Below are 21,845 nucleotides of genomic sequence, written 5' to 3'. Positions count from 1 at the left end.
TTTTTTTTGAAAAAATGATTTACCATTCTTTGCACTAGGTTGAATATTATGTAAAAAATATACAAAAATAGATATACGACTCTTGCATTGGAAAATAATCAATGGACAAGGGGAGGACCATAGGTCTCTATCTAGTATAAATTACTCTAAAAAAAAAAAGGAAAAGAAAAGAAAAAAAAACAAAAAATGTGGAACTAGAAAATGAAAAATAGGACACAAAAGTAGAGTATTATTGAGTTACATGAAAATAAATAAAGATTTAGTTGCAAAAGATATGTGCAGGCTTCGTAGGTGGATCAGGTCACAAAGAACGGGTGTTTGCCACCCTAATGTTAATATATCAAAAAATGGGGGTGTGACCTGTCCACAGAGTTATACAGGAATGCACCAACATGCCTCCATCCCAATTAGGTAACATTTAAAGATAGAAGAGAAAGGCAGGACTTTGCGTGAGGCATGTTGGTGAAAGTGTCAACTGAGTAGTATGTGCTGGAATACGATATCTGGGGTAGATCCTACACATAGTTGTGTCCACAAAAAGTAAACAAGGTAATAATGGTCAAAAGTTTAATTACATAGATCCTAGAACCAAATACAGTCATGAATAAAAACATCATAGGCAGGGTGCATGCGCGGAGTCTAGCAGAGCAGACATGCATTGTTAGAGCTCCACACCGCTGAGGAGAGAAGAGAAGGACAAAGCGGAGCCTGCAGGCTCAAAAGGTATCCATTTGAACCTTTTTGCCCCAGGGAACAAACTGTGAAATTTTGGGCAGGAAATATGGTACTGGGAGGAAACCGTGGCAGAAATAAAAATCACCTCACAAAGAGCTCACAGGCACTCACTTCAACTAAAGCAGCTCCAGTCACCTCACAAGATACAGCATCAGGGCGCTCTCACAGACAGAAAATGTCACAGCAAGACTCTCCATTTGAGTCAGATACAGAACAAATCCTCTCACAAACTTCTCCACAAGCCTCCTCAGCATCCCCAGTAATATTATTACAATTTGAAAAGATGCTTCATAAGGCTTTAAAACAAACCTCAGACCAAATAACAAAAAGCCTAACCAAAGAAATAAGAGAGCTGGGAAACCGCACCGCAGCCTTAGAAATAAAAATGGATGAAATTGAAATTACAACCCAAGAAAATATAACAGAATTGGAACAATTAAAAGAAGAGAATTTAATACTTCAAACTAAGCTCGAAGATTACGAAAATAGAGCCAGACGTTCAAACTTGCGCATAAGTGGAATACCTGAAACTGTGACAGACCTGCAATCTACTATTACAAGAACTAAAGCCAGATATCCCTATTGAACGTTTAGAACTGGACAGAGTACACAGAGCCCTCACAGCCAAAAAGAAAGATGGACTCCCACGTGATATAATCACAAAATTTCATTATTACAGAACGAAAGAACAAATACTAATTTCTGCAAGAGAAAAAAAGGAACTTAATTTTCAAGGACACAATTATCAAATTTTTGCTGACCTATCCCAACTTACTATTACTAAAAGACGATCCATGAAACCCCAACTAATGGAACTGCAACGCCACAACATTATGTATCAATGGGGCTTCCTCTTTTCAGTCAGATTTAACTACCAAGGTACAATTTACAGAAGCAGATCAGCAGATGAACTACAACAAACCCTTTTAAAAATAAATCTGACAGAACCCACAAGCAGCAACTCTCCCACACGCAGAAGAATGGCATCATCTTCACCTTCAGGCAGCACCCAGAAAATATCAGAACAAAATGGGAATCATCATTCTCACAAAAGAGGCCGTTATGCCACATCATCCATGGACCAAGAAGATTCAATAGACTGACATCCTATTTCCTGATATCTCTTCATTTATTATACTAAGAGATGCGTTCTCTATAAAAAACCTGTATTTATAACTGAATGTAACTGTATTCTGATAGTCACACACTGTGTGGGATCATGTTACATTCCAGTTATATTTCTTATTACTTCTGATTCATATAGCCTTGGAATATATAAGTGAAACAAGGAAATTCTTGTTCAGTTATATATTTTCAGGTAATAACAATAGATTTATTACTTTTTAGGACAAATATGTTCAATAATCCAGAAGTAATGGAAGCTTTTTCTTTCTTTTCTTAAAACAAATATATTATTACCTAACTAGTTCCTAGAACTATGTTTTTGTTTATTCTAATCTGAAGCAATACAACCTCAATTTTATGAGTTAACATATCTAAACAGTTACATATGAATAAAATATGTAATTGTTTACTCTAAAAGGGTTAAAAATAAAAATAATTCAAACTATCTTCATCAATACCAAAGTTATTAACAGTACCTTTCTAACTGAATTATTTAGCCTAGGGCAAGACTAACCATATACAACCACCCTGGAATAAATAATTTCAACAAAAACTATATTCTGCACTCCAATTAATGAATCATCATTTTGATGTCTTTTGACATAGCACTTCTCTCCTGTAAGCGGAAGATCCGTGTACCCCCATTAGCCCTCCTCATTCTCCCAACCATATTATGTGGGAGTGTGACGAAGGCACTTATTCCCCTGAGAGAGATATTTATTCTCTTTCACGGGTAAATTGTGATTACTTACAAAAAATAATTTATACAATGTATCATCTAATCTCATATGTTTTTTGTTTACTCTTTACTCCAGAATTCACTGGTTTCTTTCCTATCTTTTCATCTCTTCAGTCCACACAGGTTGATCTGCGCAGTCAGCCCTGCATAACAAAAAGTAAATCAAAACTATTTGATCTGTTACTATGGCACCACTGAATATACTTTCCCTGAATGTTCAGGGAATAAATGTCCCTCAAAAAAGGACCAAAGCCTTCCGTACTTTCCATAACAAGAAGGCTCACATAGTATGCCTCCAAGAAACACACTTCACCAAAGATTCTACTCCAAAATATATTTCTCCTTTTTATCAACAAATTTACACGGCTTCTGCCTGTACCAAACAAAGGGGAACTCTAATTGCATTTCACCGATCCACACCATTCACCTTATCATCAGAAATTAAAGACCCAGAAGGTAGATACCTGATACTCATGGGTTATATAATGGATACAGCAATCACGGTGATTTCCTACTACGCTCCTAACAAACAACCTACACCATTCCTCTCACATATATTACAAGTGATTAATACACACAAAATAGGAACAGTGATAATGTGCGGGGATTCGAACCAGGTCCTCCTCCCATTTCTAGATAAATCACCTTTTACACCATCCAAAATAACCTCTAGATTACCTTTTTCTCAACTTCTCTCCAAATACAATCTGGTAGATTCATGGAGAGAAAGTAACCCAATGAAAAAGAAATTCACTTATTTCTCGCACCCTCATCAAACCTTCACCAGAATAGATCATATTTTTCTAACAATAGGAATGATACCAGAAATTATTGCATCAGATATACTACTACTACTATAGCCTCAGCCATACCAAAAGCATATGACCCAACGTGGTACTTACCGGACATAATGCTCAAACACCCACTACATCAGATGGCCATTGAACAAGCTTTAAAGGAATACATAACAATTAATAATACAACAGACATTTCCCCAATAACACTGTGGGAAGCTCATAAGCCTGTCTTGCGTGGTACAATACAAAGACAAATGGCACTATTTAAACGGGAACGCAAAAATCTAGCAAAAAAACTAGAACTCAATTTTAATGCAGCCTACATATCATTCCAAGATAATCCATCTCAGAGTACAAAATCTCATCTGGAAAAATCTAGATTGGAATACGATCTATTTCTCACTGAGTCAGTTGATAAATCCCTCAAACGCTCCAAACACAATTTCTACATGAATACAAACAAACCAGGCACATATTTGGCACGGGCATTAAATTCAACTAACAAATCTTTCAAACCAATACGTTTGAAATTATCAAAAAATGTTTATACTTGTAATCCAGTTAAAATAGTCCATAAATTTCACTCACACCTCGCAACTTTATACAAGACAAACAATGAATTTAATCCTACAGAGGCTGAATCCTTCTTCTCAAAAATAACCTTACCTGAGTTGTCTCAGAATCAAAAAAGCAGTTTGGATGAGCCTATAACTATAGATGAAGTTGCTAACGCCATAAAAGACCTAAAACTTAACAAAAGACCAGGCCCAGACGGCTACTCGGCTTTATACTATAAAACATTCTCAGAAATACTCTCTCCCATTCTCACTGAAACTTTTAACAAACTTCTAGAAGGACATTCTTTTCGGCAAGAAACATTAATGACAATTGTTTGTATGATCCCAAAACCCCTTTCTGATGATACTTCCTGTGTGAATTATCGGCCTATCTCTCTGTTAAACCTTGATATTAAATTATTAGCAAAAATGATAGCAAAACGCCTCAATAGCATTATAGGAAAATTAATACATAGAGATCAAGTAGACTTCATGCCAAATAGACAGGCAGGCGATAATATACGCAGGGCAGTGTTATTGGCACATATTGCTAAAAAACTGAAAATCCCTTTATGTTTTCTATCTTTCGATATTAAGAGGGCATTTGATACAGTATCCTGGCAATATATGCAATATTCATTACAAAAATGGGGTTTTGGACCCCACTTTTTAACATGGATCAAAGCATTATATAATAAACCCAAAGCCTATATAAAATATGCTGGATACAAATCTGATGCCTTTAATATCGAAAGAGGTACCCGACAGGGTTGCCCATTATCTCCCTTATTATTTGCCCTTATACTCGAACCCATGGCCCAATACATCAGAACAAACCAAACTATAACTGGCATTGAAGTAGGAGGTATTACACACAAATTATGTATATTTGCAGACGATATATTACTTTTTCTATCATCACCACAGGTCTCTGGTCCTAACTTAATACCAGCTCTTGATGGATTTGCAGCCCTATCCGGCCTTATGATTAATCCTAAGAAATGCCTAGTGCTTAATATTTCGCTCACAAACATGGAATTGATCCCGGCTAGGGCTGCACTCCCATTCACATGGGCAGAAAAATCAATCCCATATCTTGGAATTCATTTAACAGCATCTCATTCTGACTTATTCTCAACCAATTATCCTCCTGTATTAAGACAGATCACAAATCTAATAAAACAATGGTCGCAACTTCCTTTATCCTGGATAGGGAAGATTAATGCAATCAAAATGACTATTCTACCCAAATTGCTTTATCTATTCAGAGTCCTCCCTATTCCAATTCCTTCCTATTTTTTGAGAATAGTACAAAAAAGAGCAACTTCGTTTATATGGGGCTCTTCTAAACCACGTATACCTATACACACACTACATCTTCCCAAAAATAAAGGAGGCCTGGGATACCCTAATTTTACTAACTACTACAGAGCAGCACATTTGGCCAGTCTGTCCAAATACCATGCAAAACAGGAAATCCCATTATGGGTATTTATAGAGGCTTCAGAAAATGACCCTCTATTAATATCAAACTTGTTATGGCTTGATCCTAAAGACCGCTTTAAAATTCATAATCCCATAACTAAACACTCCTTATCTCTCTGGGATAAACTAAAAACCAAATATCAGTCACAATCTCCACACAATCCTCTCCTTTCTTTTATCAGAAATCCGGCCTTTTATCTGGCATGGATCTACCCAAATTCTTTTAAAGCTTGGACAACATCAGGCATTCAGACACTAAATGACTTCATAGCATCTAAATCATTCCTTTCATTCCCATCGCTTAGAGAAAAATATGATCTACCAAACTCTGAGATATTTAGATATCTCCAAATCAAAAATTTCTATACACCATTCCTAAAGGGGGATACACCATTATCCCAATTATCCATTTTTGAATCAATCTGTACAAAAGATCCATTTGCTAAAGGTACAATTTCATCACTTTATAATCAATTATATGGAGTAGTAAATCTTAATAGACCCTCTTACGTTCAGAGGTGGGAGGAGGACCTGGGATGAACTTTAGAAGACACGGACTGGTCTAACATATGGCTCACATCTAAGTCATCTTCACCCAACATCTTAGCACTGGAGACAAATTATAAAGTCCTAACTCGCTGGTACCTTGTACCCGCTAGAGTGGCAAAATATTCACCTAATACCTCAGCTCTTTGTTTTCGAGGATGCCCAGAAATAGGCACACATTTACACATATGGTGGACGTGCCCAGTAATCCAAACCTTCTGGAAGGAAGTCTTCGTGATTGCATCTAAAATATTTAAAAAAATAATACAACCAGATCCATATATAACTTTACTTAATCTAAAACAGGAATGGTTAACACTCTCTCAATTCAAACTTATGATCCAACTAATAATGGCTGCAAAACAAACAGTGGCCAAGGCATGGAAATCTCCTACATTGGTACTAGCAGAAACAATTCACAGAATGAATAATACAATGTCCCATGCTAAGATGGTAGCCATCGATCAAAATCAAATTCCAAAATTTGAAAAACTTTGGCATCCTTGGATAAAACAACAGTTCCTGTCAAATTTCAATGACTCTGTCCTGTTGCCATGGTGACAGATTAAATGACTTACAGAGACACCCATTCTAAGGCTTCAAAGAGAACTAAAAAGAATAATAAACTGACGAGCGGGACAACCTTGTGGACCATACCTCTGCCTTTCTACCTTTTTCTTCTTTCTCTTTCCTTTTCTCCACCTTACGATTAAAGCTCATTATCAGAATTTATTTGACCTATATACACTATACCTTTAAACAATATGTATAATAGGTATAAATCATTTAAATACCTACAAAAGTAACTAAGGAAATGATATATATCTTTAATTTAGGTTTACATGAACCCAATGTTTAATATTTGAAATTTCATGATATTTACCTATATAAACCCTACTGTAAAACAATGAGCTTACTTTATAGATCCTTGTAAACTTACTTTATGTATCTTTATAATATTGTATACTCAATAAACTTCTTTTGACAAGGAAAAACATCATAGGCAACATTTCGGCATGTTATACACAGTATATTGAAAGGCGTAATATAGACACTGATTGTACAGTTACAGGAGAAAATACATTGTATACTGGATGGATATGTGCATCAATAGTTATTAACTCAACGCGTTTCTTGGCTTATAACCAATCATCAGGAGTCCGATGCAATTTAAGCTGCATTCAAACAATGAAACATGTATTAATATGTGGACAGATGTATAGGGGAAAGATGCAAAAGAATTCAAGTTTGCAATCGTACTCATGAACAGTGTCTTGGTCTGTGGTAACCTAAATCCTAGAATGCAGCATTGGTCTGGGTCTATAAAGTCCCCCCCCGGGTTGAGGCAGAAAGGATTTAGGTTACCACAGACCAAGACACTGTTTGTGAGTATGATTGCAAACTTGAATTCTTTTGCATCTTTCCCCTATACATCTGTCCACACATTAATACATGTTTCATTGTTTCAATGCAGCTTAAATTGCATCGGACTCCTGATGATTGGTTATAAGCCAAGAAACGCGTTGAGTTAATAACTATTGATGCACATATCCATCCAGTATACAATGTATTTTCTCCTGTAACTGTACAATCAGTGTCTATATTACGTCTTTCAATATACTGTGTATAACATGCTGAAATGTTGCCTATGATGTTTTTATTCATGACTGTATTTGGTTCTAGGATCTATGTAATTAAACTTACTACAATATATTACATTTTTGGTTTTGGGTTTAATACCAATTAGAGTAAAATGGATTCACTATTATGTCACTATTATTCTGTCTCCAGGACAGAACATGAGACAAAATCTCTCAAACAGAGACCTGGATAGCAGTAAGAACCAGACAAGAGTCTTAAAGCATTCGCTACCCCAACAGTTCATATTTCTGATATGTGCCTGTTGTACCATGAACGAATGAATATATGGGAAAGTATCCTGTTCTCTTTGTATTGCTTCCTTTGTGTGAAATCCCTGCTGTCTCTGCTAGTCTCTCTGCTTTCCTATTAAAAACTGACCACACTAAGTAGATGAGCACAGCGTGGTCAGTTCTCTAGCTTTGCTGGGAACTCAACCTGCTCCCCCCCCCCCGCACAGCCATTCACTGGAAAGTTCAGTGTACTGCTGCCACCCCCCCAGCTCTCATTCAGCTGAGAACAGAGGGAATGTGATCACTTATAAAAAAGGCAAAAAAGGTATTTATGTTATTTTTATATCTATACAGAAATGTTTTTTTCTGTTTGACATATACTTTCATTACAATTTCATATCAGGTGTCCCTGTGTCTTGTACTACTCTCACATACAAGCAGTGGCCCGGGTCTCCATTGGCCTGACCCCCCCCCCCCCCCGCCTTCTCCCTTCACACGCTGCTTTAATCAACTGTGTTGCTCAGGGTGCAAGATTATTGTTGAATGAAGCAGTGTGCGGAGAAATGGTTATGGGACCATTGGAGAGACCTGGGCTTCTGCATGTATGTGAGTAGCGGTCAGACTCTCTAATGTGCCGCCATTACAGTTTTAGGCTTCATCACCAAGCATGTAAAGAAAATACAAAATAGCAGCATATGTGTGACTATAGTTGCAGCTTAATATGTTGTCTAATACACTATGTGGGTTATTTACGAAAAAGGCAAATCCACTTTGCACTGAAAGTGCACTTGGAAGTGCAGTCGCTCTAAATCTAAGGGGTAGATCTGAAATGAGGGGAAGCTCTGCTGATTTTATCATCCAATCATGTTCAAGCGAAAATGCTGTTTTTTTATTTTCCTTGCGTGTTCCCCTCGGATCTACAGCGATTTTAGTTCCAAGTGAACTTGCAGTGCAAAGTGGATTTTCCTTTAGTAAATGACCCCCTCTGTGTTCTCATTTTATCATTGTTAAAATTCAAGGAGTTTTCTGTGTGTTATCATTGCAGACCTAAATAAACCTGAGATCTCACCCATAAAGAGTTGGATTGATGGAGAGGAGGTGACCCTGAGCTGCACATCTCCTGGAGCATGTTGGTGGATAACACCTAAAATCACTTGGACAGGAAATATCCAGAATACAATAGTGGAAAATCAGGTTAAAACACATAAAAATGGTACAAAGACCCACTTCTCTACAATCACCTTCACTGCGAGGAAGGAACAGAACAACTCTACATTGTCATGCACAGTAGAGCTGAAAGGGGGATTGACCACTGTACAACAAATTACTATGAAAGTGGAATGTAAGTCTTCTTCTCATCCTGAAACTACCTGAAATGTGTATTAGAAATGTACAGTATGATTTACCAGGATATGATTTCTAGTACTGAAGTTTTAGTCATAGAAACGTACTACATCGTCATTTATAGGGCATTCTAGTACTGAGACCTCTCTATACAACATCCAATGTCCTCAATTCCGCCAGGTATCATTGTACTGGCTACAGCAAGAGGAGTCTCCTTCTTTATATGTTTAACCACTTGATGCCCGTGCTTTAACTGAAAGACGGCTACAGCATGGGCTTACATTGCCAGGAGGGCGTACATGGATGATCTCCTGTGCTGGCACTGCCTGTGCGCTCCCTGTGGTACATGGGCAGCGTGCTCTGTGATCACTGAGTCCTTGGGACTTGGCTGATCACAGATCGTAGTAAAGGGCCGATCACAGCCCTTTACCACATCATCAGCTGTTAGCAAATGATAGCTGATCACATGATGTAAACAGAAGCTGGTAATCATTTTTTTTTCCCCTCATGCTGACAGCATGAGGAGAAAGAAATAAAGCCGATTGCCAGCTTCTGGTAAAGGAACATTGGTCCCACACAGTGACCACCAGTGCCACCTACTAGTGCTCATCAGTATTGCTAACCAGTGCTTTCCATTGCCACCTACCATTGCCCTCCAGTGCCACCTATCAGTGCCCAATAGTGCCACCTATCAGTGACCATCAGTGCTTCCAATCAGTGCCCATTAGTGCCTCATCATCAGTGCCCTCTATCATTGCTGCCTATCAGTGCCGCCTATCAGTGCCACCTATCAGTGCCACCTATCAGTGCTGCCAATCAGTGCCTATCAGTGCTCAACATCAGTGCCATTTATCAGTGCCCATCAGTGCCACCTATCAGTGTCCATCAGTGCCACCTATCTGTGTAGCCTCATCAGTGCCTCCTGATCAGTGCCCATCAGTGCCACCTCTTAGTGCCCTTTAGTGCCCATCAGTGCTGCCTCATCAGTGCCACCTATCAGTACTACCTTATCAATGCCATTAAGTGCAGCCTATCAATGCCCATCAATGCAGCCTCATCAGAGCACGTCAATGAAGGAGAAAAATTTGTTTGTTTGCAAAATTTAGTAGCAAACTATGAAAACTGTTTTATTTTTTTCTTCAAAATTTTTACATTTCTACTATGAGTCTGTTTATTTAGCGATAACTTTGAAAATACCTAAGATAACACATTTTTACATATATCATTTTAGTTAACCACGAACAAGGCTTTATTGATTATATTGTCTTGCAGAAAAAAAATGCCATTCATAGACAAAAAAACAAAAACAAAACTAACAAAATAAACAATTTTTGATCAGCGTTATAAAAAAAAATATATATAATTATTATTCTTAATATAATGAATGCTAATTAAAAAAAAAAACTATACATTTTATTCCAAAATATGATACTAAAATTATGTTTGTGGTACAATTATGATGTCATCCACCTCTCCTCTACATCTCGACTAATCAAAGTCCACCTTGTATTTACTGACAAAAATAGTGGTGATGGAGGGTTGGGAGAGCCCAACTCTCTTATATTTCTGGTAGCAGAAAAACAGAGAAAAAAAGAACATTTTGGGTTCCTCATGTTCTTTTAAAAATGTTGTTACAGATCCCCCAAGAGCACCGGAGATCAAATGTTCCATAAATACCAAAGAGCCAAACATACCTTCTAGTAGAGGTTGCACCATGGATGCCAATAATACCATTTACCCTCCAGAGGGGTCACAGCTCTCCCTAATCTGCTCTGCTGACAGTGCACCAGAATCCTCCTTGGTGTGGAAATCATCCACTGGAACATTGAATTCCTCATATACAGGAAAACTAATTTTCACCAATTTGTCACTCACCGATGAAGGAATTTATACTTGCCAAGCCACAAACCCTCATGGCAGTAAGGAGACTTCAGTCACCATTAAGATAACTTGTAAGTAAATGTACATGTTTTTCTTGCATTTATAATGTTATATGTGTTTCTGTTAATGATCTCCTTAACCAGTAGACATCCGCGCTATGGCTGAATGATGGCCACAGCGCAGACCTGCATTCCCGGGAGGCCGTCATATGACGGCCTCCCCTGTGCACGCTCCCTGCGCACGCCCTGCAGGGCGCGCGCCGGGCGCGCTGTGATCACCGAGTCACTGAGACTCGGCTGATCACCAATCCGTGTAAGGGGCCGGTCCCAGCCCCTTACCATGTGATCAGCTGTCAGCCAATGACAGCTGATCACATGATGCAAACAAAACATCGGTAATGGTTTTTTTTTTACTCACGCTGACAGCGCGAGTAGAAAAAAAAGCCGATCACCGGCTCACATGTCAGGGACATCGGTCCCGAAGTGGAAGAGGCACATCTGCCTCATCAGTGCCCAATAAAAGTACCACCTAACAGTGCCCACAGTGCCACCTAACAGTGCCCACAAGTGCCACCTATCAATGCCCACAAGTACCACCTATCAATGCCCACCTGTAGTGCCAATCAGTGCCACCTGCCAGTGCTGCCCATCACTGCCACCCATCAGTGCCCATCACTGCCGCCTATCAGTGCCCATCACTGCCGCCTCATCAGCGTACATCAATGAAGGAGAAAAATTACCCGTTTTAAATTTTTTATAACAAAATATAAAAAAAAAAAAAATTCTTTTTTTTAAAAATTCAGTTTTTTACATTTTTTTAACAAAAAGTAAAAACCGCAGAGGTGATCAAATACCACCAAAAGAAAGACTCTATTTGTGGTGAAAAAATGATAAAAATTTCATTTGGGTACAGTGTTGTATGACCGCGCAATTGTCATTCAAAGTGCGTCAGCACTGAAAGCTGAAAATTGGTCTGGATAGGAGGGGGGTTTAAGTGCCCGCTAAGCAAGTGGTTAAACAGGGTTGGGCAATTTACTTGATATAGGGGCCTAAAGTGAGACCCTTGAAATCACCAAAATGTCACTCTAATATTCAGTGAATCTAATGCTACAGAAAACCGTCAGAGTCTGCAGACTTGTAACAGGAGATAGTCAGAGACTGCGGACATATAACAGGAGATAGTCAGAGACTGCGAACATATAACAGGAGATAGTCAGAGACTGCAATCATATAACAAGAGATGGTCAGAGACTGCAGACCTGCTACAAATGATGATCAGTCAAAAATCATTATACCAAAATCATTATCTTATCATATTCTGACTAAATATAAAATATACAATTGCAAAAGGGAATAAATACCAAATTTATGTACATTCAAAATTCAGCATTTTGTGAGAAAATGAAGATCGAAAAGGTACGGGTAACTTTAATTAGAGATGTAAAATTTTCCAAAATTTTGAAGCCATAGGAAAAAACTTTTTTCCCTGTTCTTGTCCAGAAAAAAATGATAATGTTCAGAAAAAATAAAAAATCAGGGTGTGTAGTTTTACAAATTGAAAGTCATTTTGTTACACTGGGAAGATGAAAAGCAGTGTATATAAAAGTAGTATGCTTGAAATAAAAGTACAGCTTACTCAGTAAATAAACTAAACTTGCTTTTTAACCACTTCCGGACCGCCACACACCGATGTACGTCCCTACTTTGGGGATGAATATCGTTGTTATGGCAGCAGCTAGCTGCCATAACCCCGGTATCCCCGTGTTTGGCCCGCGGTCCGGCACAAGATAAAAGTGGTCTCTGCAGCGGATTCACCGCGAGATCACTTTTATCGGAGGCGAGAGAATGCCAACCCCTCCCGTCGCGATCTGGTACCCTCCGCTAATTATCAGAGCTGGCGGCAGAGACAGAGGCGATCACATCTGTCCCCTGGGCTGACATGGAGACGAGTGAAGGGAAGATGGCCCCCACCCGTCTCCATGACACTGCAGGGCGGAAGCGATGTCAAAACGTCACTTCCGCCCATAGCTCTTAAAGGGACAATTTATTTAGTTTTTTTTTTTTAAATGACAATTTTATTTAAATTTTTTTTATTGCATTTTAGTGTAAATATGAGATCTGAGGTCTTTTTGACCCCAGATCTCACATTTAAGATGTCCTGTCATGCTCTTTTTCTATTACAAGAGATGTTTACATTCCTTGTAACAGGAATAAAAGTGACATTTTTTTTTTTTTAAAACAGTGTAAAAATAAAAAGTAAAAGGTAAAATAAATAAGAAAAAAAAAATTTAAAAACGCGACCCGTCCTGCCGAGCTTGCGTGCAGAAGCGAACGCATACGTGAGTAGCGCCCGCATATGAAAACAGTGTTCAGTCCACAGACGTGAAGTATCGCCGCGATTGGTAGAGTGAGAGCAATAATTCTAGTCCTAGACCTCCTCTGTAATGCAAAACATACATCCGGTAGAATTTTTTAAATGTTGCCTATGGAGATTTTTAAGGGTAAAAGTTTGTCGCCAGTCCACGAGCGTGACATGTTGGGTACCAATTTACTCGGCGTAACATTATCTTTCACAATATAAACAAAAATTGGGCTAACTTTACTGTTTTATTTTTTAATTCAAAAAAGTGTATTTTTTCCAAAAAAAGTGCGCTTGTAAGACCACTGCGCAAATACGGTGTGACAGAATGTATTGCAATGACCACCATTTTATTCTCTAGGATGTTAGAAAAAAAAATGTATAATGTTTGGGGGTTCTAAGTAATTTTCTAGCAAAAAATAATGTTTTTAACTTGTAAACACCACATCTAAAGAAAAGGCCCGGTCTTAAGGTGGTTAAAATTTTATTTTTTGTTACAAATGGAATAACAAGGACTGTATATGTTAAGAACATTTCACCTATACATGAGAACAGGTAACCCCCCCCCCTTTCCTTCATAATAATTTAAAAACTTCCCGCCAATATGTATTTTCAGTTATTGACAATGCTGATCCAGAAGCATATATTGCTCTTGCAAGAGCTTGATCAATTTTCTCTTGATTTTCAGGTGTCACTTTCTGTATAAATGAAGGGATTGTGTATTTTTGGGAGGCCGTGGTTTGCAATACTTCCTTACATTGGTTGAACTAGATGGACTTTTGTCTTTTTTCAACCAGATTAACCATGTAACTATGTAACATGAAGATGCTGCTGATGAAGAAACACTTTGTGATGATCCAGAAGCAGCAGAAATAATGTTTCTGTAATGAGAACTCTGGAGGGAAAAGCTCCTCCCACTTTCATTTTGGTCCTCATCATTTACTGTAATTTCATAAAATATTTTTTAATGTCTTTAGGACACCTCTGGCATGCTGGGATGTGTTTTGCCATCTTTGTAGCATTTGGAAAAATAATATTTCTTCTCACAATATTTGCAAATTTCAGAATTGCACTGTGGAAATGTTTTCAAACTGATGTAGGTCTCACCATTTTACTGAGAGGAAAGAAAAATTAATTTATTGAGCAGACTATAGGCAAACATTATGCTGTGATGGTGGAGAACATTATTAGAAATGATTCAATGGTTAGAAAAGATAAACTCAATTTTCAGACAAATTTTCCCTCTCACCTGTCAATTAACAAAAAGCACAGCGCTGGATATAAATGCAAAAATACAACAAAAATTGATATTACTATTAAAGCACCAACAACTTTCATATGTGGTAAAAGAAAAAAATAAAAATAAACAATAACATGAATGCTTCACTATAGTGATATATATGCGTGAACAATAACATGGATGCTTTACTATAGTGATATATATGCGTGACTATTCCCAGTTTTTTATCCACACATTTAGAAAAAGTCTAAAGATGCAAAAATTATGTCAAAACAAATGTCCAAAAAAGCAATTAAATGTGACTTTCTATGAATAATAAATCCGTGACTGTCACCGTGTTGAAATCCCGTCACCTGGTATAGATTGAAGGCTTACCAGATAGCCTCTGATCAGAGGCATAGAGCTAACAGCTTGGGGTTTGCCCTCCACAGCGGCTGGAACTTTAGCTGGGATGATGGATGTAGATCCACAAACGATCGCCACAGGCTTCCAGACAGCGGTACAATCAGGGAAGAGAGCTCTCACCGATATGGAAGTGTTTAAAAGAAAAGAGAAAACTCCAATGGTGTAGAACGTTTTATCTCTTGTTTATTAAAAGTCGCCTCACTGGCATCCATAAAAACACTTTTCCTTGCAAGGAACCAATACAGCTTTAAAACGAAACTTCTCGCATGCGCCGTCGGTACGAGCGTGTCAATCCTACGGCCGTTTCGTCAGAAATGACATCATCAGGGGCACGCCCGCACGTCTGTGCATGCACCTTATATATCCGAGCGGCAAAACTGACTTTTTTTACTGCCAGGTTTGCTCCAGTGATGAGGAGGGAGGGATGATGAGGTCACTGACTCAACGTGGGTGCCTGATAGGAGAGAGGAGGAGGAGGAGGAGGCGGCACATCACCAACGAGGCAGGATGCCCTCCAGGGGCCAGCCTAAGGGCAGCACATTGACTGCATCACACCCCAAAGCTCCACATGTGCAGGGCGCTGCAGTCTCTGCGCGTTATTCAAAAAGTTCTTTGGTGTGGGCCTTTTTTGAGACGAGTGCATCAGATCGCACCGCTGCTATTTGCAACATATGTCTCAAGCGTATCTCGCGTGGCCAAAACATCTCCCGCTTGGGTACCACATGCTTGACCAGACATATGTTGACCTGCCATGCAGTTCGTTGGCAAGCGTATCTAAAAGACCCACACCAAAGAACAAAGAGGACCTCTCCTTGCTCCTCATCAGCTGAGATTTCCAACCCCACTAGACCTTCAGTCCTCTCTGAGACCTGCACTGAGAGGAATGAAGGTGTAGAATTAGGTGTGTCACAGCCAAGTACTTGTGGGCAATCTGATTTTGGTACACCGACGTCAGATTGTACCAGGCAAATTTCCCTGCCCCAGCTGCTGCACCGCCGAAAGAAGTTTGCTCCCAGCCATCCACATGCCCAGCGGTTGAATGCTAGCTTGGCAAAATTGCTAGCACTTCAACTGCTGCCTTTTCAGTTGGTAGACTCTGCCCCCTTCCGTGAGTTTGTGGAATGTGCGGTTCCTCAGTGGCAGGTACCCAAACGCCACTTTCTCACGGAAGGCGATTCCGGCTCTCTACCGGCATGTGGAAGGCAATGTCCATGCCTCGCTGGACAGGGCGGTCAGCGGTAAGGTGCATATTACCGCTGACTCATGGTCCAGCAGGCATGGACAGGGACGTTACCTAAGTTTCACGGCGCATTGGGTGACTCTGCTGGCAGCTGGGAAGGATGCAGGACAAGGTGCAGTAGTGTTGGAGGTTGTTCCGCCACCACGCCTCCAAAATGCTAATGATTGTGACACACCTCTCTCCTCCACCCCCTCCTCTTCTTCTTCCTCCATGGCCTCTTCCTCGGAACCAGCGGTGCTCCGTAGTCGTTCAAGGGGCTACGCAAGTACGCAGGCCAAAAGATGCCATGCGGTGCTTGAGCTGGTGTGCTTGGGGGACAGGAGCCACACTGGGGCAGAGGTTCTGTCAGCTCTGCAGGGGCAGGTTCAGAGGTGGTTGACGCCACGCCAACTTAAGGCAGGAATGGTGGTTTGCGACAATGGCACCAACCTCCTCTCTGCCCTCCGACAGGGACAAATGACCCATGTGCCCTGTTTGGCTCACGTCCTTAACTTGGTGGTGCAGCGGTTCTTGGGCAGGTACCCGGGCTTACAGGATGTCCTGAGGCAGGCCAGGAAAGTCTGTGTGCATTTCCGCCGGTCATATAATGCCAGTGCTCGGCTGACGGACCTCCAAAAGGAGTTTAACCTGCCCAAGAACCGCCTAATCTGTGACATGCCCACCAGGTGGAACTCAACGTTGGCAATGCTGCAGCGGCTGCACACGCAGCAGAGGGCCATCAATGAGTACCTGTGCGACTATGGCACCAGGACAGGGTCAGGGGAGCTTGGTTTTTTTTCCCCACGCCAGTGGGCCACGATCAGGGATGCATGCACTGTCCTGTCACCATTTGAGGAGGCCACAAGGATGGTGAGCAGTGACAGTGCATGCATCAGTGACACTGTCCCCCTTGTCCACCTGTTGGAGCACACGCTGCGTGGAATAATGGACAGGGCACTTGAGGCAGAACAGAGGCAGGAAGAGGAGGACTTCCTTAGCTCTCAAGGCCCCCTTTATCCAGACAGTGTTCCTGCGTGCCCGCCGATCACACAGGAAGAGGACGAGGACGAGGAGGAGGAGGAGGAAGATTGTGTCAGTATGGAGGTGGAGCCTGGCACTCAGCATCAGCAGCAGTCTTTAAGGGATCAGTCCCAAGAAACACATGGACTTGTACGTGGCTGGGAGGAGGTGGCTGCGGACCATGTCGTCCTTAGTGACCCAGAGGACTCCGGAACGAATGCCTCAGCAAACCTACGCTGCATGGCCTCCCTGATCCTGCAAAGCCTGCGTAAGGATCCTCGTATTCGTGGTATCAAGGAGAAGGACCAATACTGGCTGGCAACCCTCCTTGATCCACGTTACAAGGGTAAGGTTGCGGACCTTATCTTGCCATCGCAGAGGGAGCAGAGGATGAAACATCTTCGGGAGGCCTTGCAGAAAGGTCTGTGCAACGCGTTCCCAGAGACTGGGAGGTTACAAACTCCTGTTTCTGGACAACGTGTTGCTGAGGCTTCGGTCAGTCAAAGAAGGAGCGGTGGAGAAGGTGGCCATCTGACCGATGCGTTCAGACAATTTTTTGGTCCGCAGCTCCAAGGTATGATCGGTTCCAGCAACCATCGCCAGCGTCTGTTTTACATGGTGCAGGAATACCTAGGGGCAAGATCAGACTTGGACACCTTTCCCACCAAAAATCCTCTGGGTTACTGGGTCTTGAGGATGGATCACTGGCCAGAGCTTGCACAGTATGCAATTGAGCTACTGGCCTGTCCTGCATCCAGCGTTCTTTCGGAACGCACATTCAGTGCTGCTGGAGGCGTGGTAACCGATCACAGGGTGCGTCTGTCCACTGACTCGGTCGATCGACTGACCTTGATAAAAGGTCTTGGATCACCACCAGCTACCAAGCACCTGATGCTGATGTAACCGAATAATTTTTTTTGAAATCTCAGATCCCTTCAAAGACTGCCTATGCTGATGCTGAGTGACTATCCCTGAGTAATTATCCTCTTCCTCCTCAATCATCACGCTGATAGCTTGTAAGAACATTTTTGGTTCTGGGCGCCACCACCAGTGCCTAAGGCACAATTTTTCAGCCCCTGTTTAACAGGGGCGTGTAATTACAATTTTTGATGTAATACTTTGCAGCAGGGCTCGTTCCTGCATTCCAACTAGAGTGTCTGTGAGGGGTTGCAGTGTTGTGGCACCAGCACCAGTGCCTAAGGCCCATTTTTTCTGCCTCTGTTTAACAGGGGCGTGTAATTACAATTTTTGATGCAATACTTTGCAGCAGGGCTCGTTCCTGCGTTCCAACTAGAGTGTCTGTGAGGGGTTGCAGTGTTGTGGCACCAGCACCAGTGCCTAAGGCCCATTTTTTCTGCCCCTGTTTAACAGGGGCATGTAATTACAATTTTTGATGCAATACTTTGCAGCAGGGCTCGTTCCTGCATTCCAACTAGAGTGTCTGTGAGGGGTTGCAGTGTTGTGGCACCAGCACCAGTGCCTAAGGCCCAATTTTTCAGCCCTTGTTTAACAGGGGCGTGTAATTACAATTTTTGATGCAATACTTTGCAGCAGGTCTCGTTCCTGCATTCCAACTAGAGTGTCTGTGAGGGGTTGCAGTGTTGTGGCACCAGCACCAGTGCCTAAGGCCTAATTTTTCAGCTCCTGTTCAACAGGGGCATGTAATTACAATTCTTGATCTAATATTTCACAGCAGGGCCCTGTGAGGGCTTACAGTGTTGTGGCCACAGCAACACCTAAGGCCCAAATTTCTGCTGAGTATATAGGGCAGGACCCTACTTTCAAACAACTAACTTACAAACGACTCCTACTTGCAAATGGAAGGAGACAACAGGAAGTGAGAATAAATCTACCCCTAGGAAGGGAAATTCTCTCCTGTAAGAGTTAATATGGGAAAAACATTTCTCCTTTCCACTGATGCTTTCCAATCCTTGTTCCACAAAAAAACCCACATTTTCAAAAAACATTTTTCATTGGGACAAAAAGTGAGGTGAAATCTTCTGAAGAGGAGGAAAGACAGCAAAACAAATGTCACAGGGGTGATAACCCTTCCCTATGTTTTCCAAAAAGCTTAAAAAAGATTTTTTGGCTGGAGCTAAACACGTTAAAAATGTACCCGTTCAAAATTACAAAGAGATTCTACTTAACAACAAACCTACAGTCCCTGTCTTGTTTGCACCGCCTGTATACTGCTGTTCAGAGTATATAGGGCCTGGTGGCCCCACACCTTTCCTTATTTTAATTTGGGTGCGGGGTTCCCCTTAATATCCATACAAGACCCAAAGGGCCTGGTAATGGACTGGGGGGTACCCATGCCGTTTGTCTCACTGATTTTCATCCATATTGCCAGGACTGACATTACATTAAACCCGCAAGCAGTTTTAAATGATATTTTTTCCTTTAAAAATGACATTTGGTGCAAGGACTGTTCTAAACACGGGAAACACGCGTCACTTTACAGGCATACTATAGACACCCCTCAGGTACGATATTTAAAGGAATATTTCACTTTTTTTTTTTTTACTTTAAGCATCATTAAAATCACTGCTCCCGAAAAAACGGCCGTTTTTAAAAGTTTTTTTTGCATTGATACATGTCCCCTGGGGTAGAACCCGGGTTCCCAAACCCTTTTTAGGACAATACCATGCAAATTAGCCTTTAAAATGAGCACTTTTGATTTCAAACGTTCGAGTCCCATAGACGTCAATGGGGTTCTAACGTTCGTGCGAACTTTCGGTCCGTTCGCAGGTTCTGGTGCGAACCGAACCGGGGGGTGTTCGGCTCATCCCTAATTCCAACCATCACCCAACTGTAGGAGGTGCAGGATGGAGCCCACAAGCAAAGTAAATTGGAGCCTTTCCCCTGCAATACCTCCTAGTAGCAGAAATGCATATTTCTCTTGTTTTAGAACTACAGTGTTACTTGAACTGTATTCCAGCATGTGCTTGTATTCAGAATAACAGTAATTAGAGACTTTACATAAAGTCTCAGAAATCTTTCATTAAGGTCTTCATGTTATATAGTTTGAATACCATGTCACAGATATATTACTTATTATTGTAAAAGAACATATTCCACACTTATTTTTTTTCTTCATTTTTTCCAGAAACCCCCCCCCCCCCCCCCCAAACAAATGGCTTTGAAAAAAAAAAAAATTTCCCACAATTTTTTAGTTTTTTCTTCTGGGCCTTCACATCTTTGACATTTACTTTTTCACCTATTTAGGGTTATATTGCAATGAAATACCTAGATTTTTTCTAAACCACTAACATATATGGGAATAACTGCTCTTCATAGTGTAATTGGGATCTGATGCAGTGGTGTACCTAGCATATTTAAGACCCCAGACAGATTATTTTTTGCAATAATCATGAAATTAAAGAGACACTAAAGGCTCCATGCTTGTATTCAGAATAACAGTAATTAGAGACTTTACATAAAGTCTCAGAAATCTTTCATTAAGGTCTTCATGTTATATAGTTTGAATACCATGTCACAGATATATTACTTATTATTGTAAAAGAACATATTCCACACTTATTTTTTTTCTTCATTTTTTCCAGAAACCCCCCCCCCCCAAAAAAATGGCTTTGAAAAAAAAAAAAATTCCCACAATTTTTTAGTTTTTTCTTCTGGGCCTTCACATCTTTGACATTTACTTTTTCACCTATTTAGGGTTATATTGCAATGAAATACCTAGATTTTTTCTAAACCACTAACATATATGGGAATAACTGCTGTTCATAGTGTAATTGGGATCTGATGCAGTGGTGTACCTAGCATATTTAAGACCCCAGGCAGATTATTTTTTGCAATAATCATGAAATTAAAGAGACACTAAAGGCTCCATGTTTTTTCTTTTAAAATAACAAACATGTCATACTTACCTCCACTGTGCAGTTGGTTAAGCACAGAGTGTCCCGATCCCCCTCTTCTGGGGTCCCTCTGTGGCGCTCCTGGCTCCTCCCTGCATCGAGTGACCCGCCTGAGAAGCGCTCTCCTTCGGGTCACCCATGCGGGCGCACTCCCGTGTCCTGCTGCTGCGTCCATAGACACAGACAGCAGGACTCGGCACCGCCCTTCCCCCCGGCGCCCACGTCTTTGGATTTTATTGACAGCAGTGGGAGTCAATGGCTGCGCTGCTATCAATCTATCAAATCAAGAGCCAAGACACCGGCCAGAGAGGGTGTGCGCGTCTGGGAACGAACAAGCTCAGGTGAGTAAAATGGGGGGCTGGCGGGCTGGTGCACTACAATAGGTTTTTCACCTCAATGCATAGAATGCATTGAGGGGAAAAACCGGGAGGGTTTACAACCTCTTTAAATGAATACCTTTCTGTATCTGAACATTGCATAGATTATCATAGAGAGCAAAAACATATATAATATATAGTGTGACATGATAAAACACTGGAATAATAATGATAGGGACAATCCTAACAAAATATAGAAAACGCCCATACTACCAATTCAGCATCCTCCAAAAATTCTTCCTCCCACCCTGTTCCATGCAAAAATCACCCC

General features: G+C 40.8%; 1 protein-coding gene across 1 annotated transcript in view; it reads left to right on the top strand.

The window, feature by feature from the left end:
• The window catches only part of LOC141110491 (sialic acid-binding Ig-like lectin 13), an 82,237-nt gene that overhangs the window by 45,516 nt on the left and 14,876 nt on the right, over positions 1-21,845 (top strand). Inside the window, exons 4-5 of the mRNA XM_073601860.1 lie at positions 8,901-9,197; positions 10,837-11,151. Coding sequence (XP_073457961.1) covers positions 8,901-9,197; positions 10,837-11,151 — 612 coding nt within the window. The remainder of the gene's footprint in view (positions 1-8,900; positions 9,198-10,836; positions 11,152-21,845) is intronic.

This window comes from Aquarana catesbeiana, linkage group LG10, assembly GCF_042186555.1.
Source record: "Aquarana catesbeiana isolate 2022-GZ linkage group LG10, ASM4218655v1, whole genome shotgun sequence".
Taxonomy (NCBI): Eukaryota; Metazoa; Chordata; class Amphibia; order Anura; family Ranidae; genus Aquarana; species Aquarana catesbeiana.
The sequence above is the reverse complement of the archived record's forward strand: the minus strand, read 5'-3'. Positions and strand labels throughout refer to the sequence as shown.